The sequence below is a fragment of the Mus caroli genome, chromosome 11, assembly GCF_900094665.2.
Source record: "Mus caroli chromosome 11, CAROLI_EIJ_v1.1, whole genome shotgun sequence".
Classification (NCBI taxonomy): domain Eukaryota; kingdom Metazoa; phylum Chordata; class Mammalia; order Rodentia; family Muridae; genus Mus; species Mus caroli.
Window position 1 is genome coordinate 96906603 of NC_034580.1, and position 10314 is coordinate 96916916.

The 10314-nt window shown below is 44.9% G+C and overlaps 1 protein-coding gene across 9 annotated transcripts in view; it reads left to right on the top strand.

Annotated features, from left to right (window-relative positions):
- Atp6v0a1 (ATPase H+ transporting V0 subunit a1) overlaps positions 1-10314 on the top strand; it is a 55342-nt gene that overhangs the window by 23380 nt on the left and 21648 nt on the right. For all 9 annotated transcript variants that reach the window (XM_029483302.1, XM_021177830.2, XM_029483301.1 and 6 more), the window contains exons 10-14: positions 1451-1663; positions 4401-4551; positions 5839-5978; positions 6370-6527; positions 7467-7557. In XM_029483302.1, coding sequence (XP_029339162.1) covers positions 1451-1663; positions 4401-4551; positions 5839-5978; positions 6370-6527; positions 7467-7557 — 753 coding nt within the window. The remainder of the gene's footprint in view (positions 1-1450; positions 1664-4400; positions 4552-5838; positions 5979-6369; positions 6528-7466; positions 7558-10314) is intronic.

The window sequence follows — 10314 nt, forward strand, 5'->3', positions numbered from 1 at the left end:
CTCACTTTGTAGACCAGGCTGGCCTCGAACTCAGAAATCCACCTGCCTCTGCCTCCCGAGTGCTGGGATTAAAGGTGTGCGCCACCACGCCCGGCTCCTTTATGTAGTTAACATGAAACTCTTTCCTTTTCAAAGAATTTACAATATCTTTTCAAAGCTTTAAGAGATTCTCACACAGGAGTGTGAGAGTGGGTCGTTGGCACAGTTCCTTACAATTGGGAACAGTGGGCTTAGCTTCATTTTGTAAAATTACATCTTTATTCCATTGTATTGACTAGATACACATGTGCTTGCACATCATGGCACACAGGTGGAGGTCAGAGGACAGCCTGTGAGATCCCTATCCCCTCCCACCTGGGGATGGTCCTCAGCTTCTCAGGCTTGGGGGCAAGCACCCTTACCTGCCAAGCTCTCCGTCGCACCAGCTCCTTAGTTTCCTATAACTACCAATGTCTTCCATATTTGATGATAAACAAGACACGGGAATGTAGACTGTCCCTGTGTCTTCCTCTAAGGGCGTCTGTACCGATTTTTAAAGGGCCAACACACAAGCTGTCTCCTCCTACACCAGGTAGCACCTGGACCTGTTGTCGCTCACTGTCCACTGGTCCTTTTTTTTTTTTTTCTTTTTAAGATTTATTTGTATTATTTTTAGTTATATGTGTGTATGCATGTTTATGTGGTGATGTGAGTGCATGTGCCTTTGGAGACCAGAGACATTTGCGTGGGATCCCCTGGGGCTGGAGTGATAGGTGGTTTAGAGCCACCCTCTCATGGGTGCTGGGAACTGAACTCTGGCCCCCTGGAAGAGCAGCAGCAGCAGCAGCAGGAGCAGCAGCAGGAGCTCTGAACTGTGAGCCATCTTGCCAACCCCTAGAAAGTCACTGACCTTAATGCAAGCAAAGCCAGGGGTCTTTCTGTGTTGTGCCTAGGATTAGTGGTAAGATTGAATATTGAGAAAAAAACCAAAACTAAACTAAAAAATATTTTCCTGTTTGTCATCAGCTTGGAGCTACATGAAAATAGTTATAATCAGAACCCATTTTCCTTCTTTTATTTTTATTTTATTTTATTTTATTTTTTGTAGTGGTGCTAGAAATTGAACTTAGAGCCTCATGCATGCTGGACAATTTCCTCTACTACTGAGTTATTTTCTCCACCCCAGAACTCAAATTTTATGAGCTAGAGACACAATTCCGTGGTAGCATGCTTTCATAGCATGTACAAGGCCCCAGGCTCCATCCCTAGCCCTGTGAGAACTCACATTTCTTGCAGTTTGACCCCCCACAACCCTAAACCTACAGAACCCCAAATAATACACCTTGCTAGGGGAAGAATAAGGTTGTTTCCTGGCGATCCTTTCTAGAAAGCAATGCCAGTTTGCATCCTGCCCTATGATGGAAGACTTGTGTTGGAAGATCCCCTCCCCTTCTCCTCCCTCTCCCAAAAGGTTCTGAATCAGACGGAGGACCACCGCCAGAGGGTTCTGCAGGCAGCTGCTAAGAACATCCGGGTCTGGTTCATCAAGGTGCGGAAGATGAAGGCTATCTACCATACCCTGAACCTGTGCAATATAGATGTGACCCAGAAGTGCCTGATCGCAGAAGTCTGGTGCCCTGTCACTGACCTGGACTCCATCCAGTTTGCACTACGAAGAGGCACGGTGAGTCTCCAGCTAGCAGTGAACCTGGCGAGCCTCCTACCACTCAATTTCATTTTTATGACAGTTTCACCTTCAGAGTCCTTTAATGTGTTCTTCCACCCTGAGAGTATGCTCTATCTATCGTCTGGAGGACTGGCCTTCTTTTCCAGGGCGGAACCTGCAGCTCAATGCTATGAAGGGATTTGGTCATGGCTGTGATTCCTCAGGACAGACCGTGCTGGAGCGTTAGCTCCCTGGCTCGCTCTCTCTTGGTAGTTACAGCAGCCTGCTTTCTAAGACACTGACCTCAGTAAGCCAGGGAGGGTGTATACATGCATATGTATGTATGTATATATGCACATATATATGTGTGTAGGGCAAGGTTCTCACCCTTCCTACAGCTGCAGCCCTTTAGTACAGTTTCTCATGTTGTCATGATCCTCAATCATAAAACTATTTTCATTGCTACTTCATAACTGTAATTTTGCTACTGTATTGAGTGGTAATGTAAATATCCAATATGCAGGATATCTGATATAAGACCCCTGGAAAAGGGTGGCTCAAACCCCAAAAGAAGTCTTGACCCCCAGGTTGTAGAGGGAGGGTGGACTTATTTCTCACTTATGTGACTAGAAAAGGCATCAGGAAAAGGTGGGGTTTGGTATAACAAGGGCTGTAGCTCAGGCCCTGGGCTTGGTCCCCAGAGCTGAAAACAAATGAGTAAACATCGAAAGGGTGACATGTGATCACGAGCCGGATGGCACAGTGGGGACATACTCGGGAAACCGTATGGACAGGGCAGGGGAGGCAGCTGAGTTGGGAGATTGTGTGTCTTGCAAGTACAAAGCCCCGGTATTTTTGTTTGTATGTTTTGCTCTTCAAGACAGGGTTTCCCAGTGTAGCCTCTGCTGTCTTGGCAATCCTGTAGACAAAGCTGGCCTTGAACTCAGAGCTCCACCCACCTCTGCCTCCTGAACACTGCCAGTCCTTGCTAGCTGAAGCCCTAGTTTAGCCTCCAGTGCTGCATAAGCCAGGATGATGGCATATCCTTGTAATTCCAGTACTTGGGAAATAACAGCAAGGGGGATCAGGAGGTCAGGTCCTCCTTGGCTATCTAGTAAGTTTGGGACCAGCCTGGGCTACACGAGACCTTGTCTTTTTTTTTTTTAAGATTTATTTATTTTTATTATATATAAGTACACTGTAGCTGTCTTCAGACACTCCATAAGAGGGAGTCAGATCTCATTACGGATGGTTGTGAGCCACCATGTGGTTGCTGGGATTTGAACTTTGGACCTTCAGAAGAGCAGTCGGGTGCTCTTACCCACTGAGCCATCTCACAAGCCCAAGACCTTGTCTTAACATACAAAACCTCCCCAAACAAGAGGAAAATCACTGCAGATAGCAGCCAGAAATACAGTGCTGTAGTTAGTGCACCGTGTTAGGCAAGAGCAGGGTTTCTAATGGTTCATCTGGAAGAGCAGCAGCTAAAAGTGCGTCCAGCAGATTGAATGCAGTTATGAGTGACTTTTCAAAGGTCACAGGATTTATAACTCACTCTGGGAGGTTAGAGAGGCCGTGAGTTATGTAGCTGTGATCAAAGCAGATTCAAAAGCATGACCAGCAGACCATGAAGAGCCAAGAAATCCTGAGGGTTGGTGGCCAGTCACGAGGCCACTGTGAACATAGAGTTGTCATTGATGAGGGCTGTGGGCAGGACTTGACAAAACCTGATGGATTTGTGAGACATTCTCAAGGGAAAAATGAATACATTATCTATCATCTATCTATCCATCCATCCATCCATTTTAAAGTACAATAATGAGATTAAAAATGGTTCTTAGGCACCAAAGCTGTGTGTCTCAGGTGATTAAAGTTCATAGGAGCCGGAGCCCAGCAGGAGGGCCTTCTTAGGGGAGGATAGCGGGTTGAGCTGCAGTCACACCAAGGCCCTGAATAGAAATCTGTGAGAAAATATCAAGCAGACAGTAGGACTAAACTAAAGAGATTGGAGTGTTAGCAGGTGTGGAGGCACCTCAGGGGACCTCAGAGGTGACCCCTGAGAGAGGAGTCCCCAGAGCCCTGCAGTGTTGCTGGGTGGGCAGAGGAAGAGCTGGTGTGTGGTCAGTGGTTTCATGAGCATCTTAGCGGAACCCCAGGCCTTCAGGAAGGAAGAGTAGGTGGGGAGCAGGGCAGAGAGTGTGGTCTGCTTTCTCTGGTCTCGAACTCTCGAATTCAAGGGCTCCTTCCCCCTCAGCCTCCTGGGTACACCACTGCCTGGCTTACATTTTTTCCCACCATAACGATGTGCTTTCTAAGAATTCATTAAAGCTCACTTTTTATTTTTTATTTATTTATTTGCCTGCAGATAGCCACCCTGATTGCTTTATTTATTACTGTTTTCAATTGTTGAAGTCATTTCTCACTATGTAGCTCAAACTGGCCTTGGGATGTCCAGGCCTCGTGGCGCGCTGGGGATCTCAGGCATGAACCACCATGGCGGGCTCCAAGACTTAACCGAAATCTTCTGTTGTCAGTTTTAGATCTAGTCCCAGTTTTCCCAAAGACTGAGAAAAACATGAAATAATCTTGATTTTTCTTAGTTTAATTGGAATGGATGTATATAAAAAATTACATGTTCTATATGTGCAGAGTGAATGATAATGCACAGCTGCATTATCATACATATTATTGTGTATGCACAGCTGCACAGCCATGAGGACAACCCAGTTCTCACATGTTGGTAATGTTCCCCCAGGAACACAGCGGGTCCACTGTCCCCTCCATTCTGAACAGGATGCAGACAAACCAGACACCCCCGACATATAACAAAACCAACAAGTTCACGCACGGCTTCCAGAACATAGTGGATGCTTATGGGATCGGCACTTACCGGGAGATTAACCCAGGTAAAAACATTTGATGTTTTCCCCCAGCAGGTGCGTCTGGACCTCAGCCTTAGGAGAGCTATGAGTGCAGCCCAGCAAGAAATCACAACCTTATTTAATGTTTTAAGAGCTTTTGTGTGTGTATGTGTGTGTGTGCAGTTCCCTAATGCAAACTTTGTAAACAACATTATGTCACAGGGTCAAGAGACTAGATATGTCTATCACTTCATTTGATTCTTTTAATATTTTAAACTGTTTTTGTTGTGGTGTTGTGTTGTTTTGAAACAAGGTCCCATCATTTATCCCTGGCTAGCCTGGAATTTACTCTTGTAGACCAGGTTGCCTTCCAAGACACAGAGATCTGCCTGCACCTGCTTCCTAGAGCTAGGATTAAATGCATGTGCCACCATGCCTGGCTAGTATTTCAGTTTTAGACTCTGTGAGACAGCTGTTTTAAAGATGTAAAGATGGCCAGACTTGAGTTGGAGTGTAAATCCTATGAAATGTGCCCACTGGACACGAGCAGCTCCATCACTGAATAGTGCTTCACTGTGAGCTCCTTAGTAGATGCTGTGTGCGTCCTCAGTGCTACAAAACACCTGGCATCTCAAAAGAGTAACATCACTGGGAATGGTGGTACACACCTTTGATCCTAGCACTTTGGAGGCAGAGGCAGGCAGATCTCTTTAGTTCAAGGCCAGCCTGGTCTACAGAGCAAGTTCTAAGCCAGACAGGGCTACACAGTGAAACCCTGTCTCAAAAAACCCAACCAAACACACACTTGGCTTTGGGGGACTGCTTTAAACATACTTTTTTTTCAAGTTGCCTTCTATTCTAGAATGACTTCTTAGTTTCCCTGTCCTGGAGCTAGACAAAAAACACAGCAATAAGAACTGTTTTCAGCACAAGTCAGGGAGTCTCCTGTGTTGAGTTAATTATCGATTCAAGAGTCGGAGCATTCAACTTTAGCCTGCAGCTCAGAAATGGTTGCTGCACAGAGAGGCAACAGCTGGTCTAGCCCAGAGCAGAGTCCCGAGGCTGAAGGAAGGGAAGAGAACAACATGTTAGTGTTGTCAGGGCTCTGTTTCCCTTCATCCTCTCAGTGTGAAGTGCCAGCTGTAGCATGCAGCTGTCAGCTGTATTGTGGGGTGTGGATCTCACTGTGACAGTTTTCCTGAGAGAGGGTCTATTCATGCAGCATGCAGGAATAAGCATCCCACATCAGCCTCGGAGTGCAGACAGGAACGAGGCATGTGGGGACTCGGTGCCTTTACTTACCTCGTGCCTTTCCCTCTGACTCCTTTGTAGCTCCGTACACTGTCATCACCTTCCCCTTTCTGTTTGCTGTGATGTTCGGAGATTTTGGGCACGGCATTTTGATGACACTGTTTGCTGTGTGGATGGTGTTGAGGGAGAGCCGGATTCTCTCCCAGAAGCACGAGAATGAGGTACTGTTCCGGTGACCCCTGCACTGGACTGGGTGGTGAGGTCTCTGCAGCATTCATGATGATAGCAATGATCAGAAGGTCCATGAAGTTACCAAAAGGGAATAGGAAGTTGTTTGAATATTGAAGAAGCCATGTACTGAGCCAGTGGATTTAGTTTAGCATTCTTCTTATTTCACTTGTGGTTCTGGGGGTAATCCTTGATGTCACTGGGGCTGGGCTGGTACTCTGACATTGAGCTACTTCTCCAGCCATCTCAGCCTTATATTTTGGTTGTTGGTTGAAGCTTTCAGAGCCAGAATGGGGTGGGCTGCTGTGTGGTTGGTGTAAGGAGCATTGTCACAAGGGATGCTGCCACACTTCATCTTTATAACCCCTTTCCTCTGGCTCCCAGATGTTTAGCATGGTGTTCAGTGGCCGCTACATTATTCTTCTGATGGGACTGTTCTCCATCTACACTGGACTCATCTACAATGACTGTTTTTCCAAGTCCCTGAATATCTTTGGGTCATCGTGGAGTGTACGACCAATGTTCACTCAAGGGAACTGGACGTAAGTTGCAGAAGCCAAAAGCCAAAGCTAATTCCTTGTATGTTCAGCTCTGACTTGTAGGGCCAGCGGTAAACTAACACCCGGTAGGAAGTAGTTGAAAATGTTTGGTTCAGAAGGACATATTGTCTCCTCTTATTTATACTCCAGTCTATGAAGGGCTTTATGATTGGCTCAGCAAATAGCAAGGATCTGAGCCTATAAATTAATGTAATCTATCTTCTTATTGACTTGTAAATTAAAAGCAAGTTACCTAAATGCCCTACTTAGTTATGTATTAGTGCTTAATTTTTCTTTTTTTTTTTTAAGATTTTTTTTTCTATTTATATAAGTACACTGTAGCTATCTTCAGACACACACTAGAAGAATGCATCGGATCCCATTACAGATGGTTGTGAGCCACCATGTGGGTGCTGGGAATTGAACTCAGGACCTCTGGAAGGAAGAGCTGTCAGTGTTCTTAACTTCTGAGCCATCTCTCCAACCCTTAATTTTTCTTTATGTTTGATTCCCTGTTGTTCTTAACTACGAATTCCTCTTTTCTGTGTGTGTGTGTGTGTGTGTGTGTTGACTGTGTAGAGATGCAGGCAGGTGTTGTAAAGGCCCAAGGGTGACGCTGGTTGTCTTCCTAACTGACACATGGAGGCTTCAGGATCTCTTCCTGAACCTGGGGCTTGCCATCAGCCAGGCTGGTTAGATAGCTTGTTTGTCTCTGCTTCCCATAAGGGCTGCTACACCTGCCTGGCTTTTATGCAGGTTCTGGGGATCCAAACTTTGGTCTTCATGCTTCCCAGGCAAGCACACTCCCCCCAGCCATCTCCCTAGCCCCTAGTTTCTTTATTTTCACTGAGGAATGGAGATAGCTGTAGTCGTTTCTCTTATGCTTACTTTTTAGTTTCCTCTTCTCAATCACAAATAAATGTGGCTTTTCTAACACAATAGGGAAGAGACGCTTCTGGGGAGTTCTGTTCTCCAGTTGAACCCTGCGATCCCTGGAGTTTTTGGTGGCCCGTACCCGTTTGGCATTGATCCGGTAAGTGTGCCTCTTTCTGACATGCGGCTTTTCCCTAAAGATTGATGCTTGTTTGAGTACTAAGAATTGAACGGAAGGCCTTACGTATGCTAGACAAACGCTCTCTAGCTCTTGAGCTGTGTGCCAGCCCTCCGTTTGTTTTGTTTTGTTTCATTTTAAGATAAGTTCTCAGCAAGCTGTCTTTGAACTCACTCTAGCTCCAGCAGGACTTGAACTTTTTAATCTTCCTGCCTCTGCTTTGAAGTTTTTAACTGACCTTGAAATGAGAGGTTTAAGGTAGAGCTAACTGGAGCATACCCATAATCCCCAGCACTTGGGGAGCTGAGGAAGTAAGTAACATCACCCCAGATATGAGACCAGCTCAGGCTTTGGAGTGGAACCTGTACAAAAACAACACCACCACAAACAAACAAACAACCACCACCATCAAGAAACGAAACAAAAAACCAAACCCCAAAACTGACTTACATATTAAAATTAAAGCAGGAGCCAGGAGGTGCTCAGTCAATCGAGTGCTTGTCGTACAAGCGTGAGGACCCAGGTTAAGATCCCAGGAGTCACATAATGGCTGGCGTGTTGGCATGCACCTTTAGCCCGAGCACTACGGAGTAGAGACTGGCAGAGCCTGGGCGATCATTAAGCAGCCACTAGTTGAGTCAGAGAGTGGGGGGATCAGTGAGAGACCCTGCCTCAAAAAGTCAGGTGAAGGACAACTAAGAAAGGGCTAGCATCAGCCTCTGGCCTCCGTGTGCACACATACACATAGACACACTCAAAGTGTTCTTAAAACAAAATGTAAAGAAGTGAAGATATGTTAAAAATTGCAGGGTTTTTTAATGTGCATATAAGGGCTCTGTTCTTGTGGAAATACAATTGTACCATTATGAGAAACAAATAATGTTTTTCTGTCACCACTCCTCAGCATGTAAGTGTCAAAGGAGCTTCTCTTTGGGTTGGGTTGTATTATAATGTTTTGTTTTGATTTTTTTGTCTTAGCGTGGCTGGAACCCAGTGTTTCAGGCAGTCTAGCCAGGCATTCCAACCACAGAGTTTGCCCCCAGCACAGAGTGTTTGAATCGCTTGCCTTGAGTTCATTTAAGAGGAAAAAAGGCACTAAATTAATCCTGCATGAAATTAGGACAGAATTTCCAACAATTTTTGCACTGATACTTCTGTAGTTTTGTACCATGTACTCTGCCAGAGCAGCATTCTAGAGTTGATGACTATAAAGTTAGGCTATTGATCAAGTCTGAAAAACGTCGAAGATGCTTTACATCAGACAGTATCAAATGCGCAGTCAAGACCTAATGCTGTGCTTGTGCTTGTTTTTTTTTTTGTTTTGTTTTGTTTTGTTTTGTTTTTTTGAGACAGGGTCTTAAATAGCCCAGGCTGTCCTCAAACTCATTATGTAGTAGAATGGGACCTTGAACTTCCAATTCTCATACCTCTAGGTGTTGGCATTACAGAGATGTGCTACCATACCTAGTCTAGGAGGTAATTCTTTATCTAAAAATAAGCACACCCAACTCATTGATGTATTGATTTGCTTTCTTCTTTATAAATGATGAAATGACACCAAAATTGTTTTCAAAATAAGTTTATGATTCACTTTGAGTATTTGATTGCCCAGCCTAGTTTATATTCCTGTCTAGCCAGGGCAGTGTCACACTTAATCAATGTGTCTTGATGACTCCATAAGGGAAAAAAAAGAACCCAGCAATGTAGCAAGAATTCTTACATGAGCCAGGCATTGGCGGTGCAGGCATTTAATCCCAGCGCTCAGGAAACAGAGGCAGGTGGATCTTTTGAGTTTGAGGCCAGCCTGGTCTGGAATGAGTTCCAGGACAGCCAGGGCTACACAGAGAAACCCTGCCTTCAACAAGACAAAACAAAACAGAGCAAAAGTTCTCCTGTGGCAAGAGCTATGCCAGGTGATACTTAGTGGTTTTGCCTTTATTTTTCTATGTTCTGGGTATGGTGTTTTGCCTCTGTATATGTCTGTACATCATATGTATGTGGTACCTGAGGAAATCAGACATTAGATGCCCCAGGACTGGAGTTATAGGTCCCCTGGATGAACTACAAATATTACTAAACCACCAAGCCCTCTCTCTAGTCCCCAGTTGACACTTAAAAAGTAGGTCATGGTGGCACATACCTGTAGCCCTACACACTGGGAACATAGATAGAGCATTGAAGGTGCTAAGGGCTTAGTTCTATAGTATAACACTTGCCTAGTATATACAAGATGAATAAAGCCCTGGCTTCAGACCCTAGCACATGTGCACAAACACACACAATCACTGTTGATACTTTTGTGATATGATGACTGTATTATAGTCATGTTTTTAAAAGAAGTCTTGGAGCTGGAGAGATGGCTTAGTGGTTAAAAGCACTCACTGCACTTCCAGAGGTCCTGAGTTCAATTCGCAGCAACCACATGGTGGCTCAGTCACCTACCTGCAGTGCCCTCTTCTCGTGTGTCTGAAGAGAGCTGCAGTAGTACATAAAATAAACAAACAAATCCTTAAAAAAAACATCTGCTTGAAGAAAAATTACTTCTTAAAAAAAGTCTTTACCTTTTAGAGATTCATACTGATATATTTATAAGTAAAACACTAGGCTATTTCAGCTTTGTCCCAAAGTAATATGCAAGTGGGGAGAGAGTATGTGGAAAAGATGTTGGCAGCCGGGCGTGGTGGCGCACGCCTTTAATCCCAGCACTCGGGAGGCAGAGGCAGGCGGATTTCTGAGTTC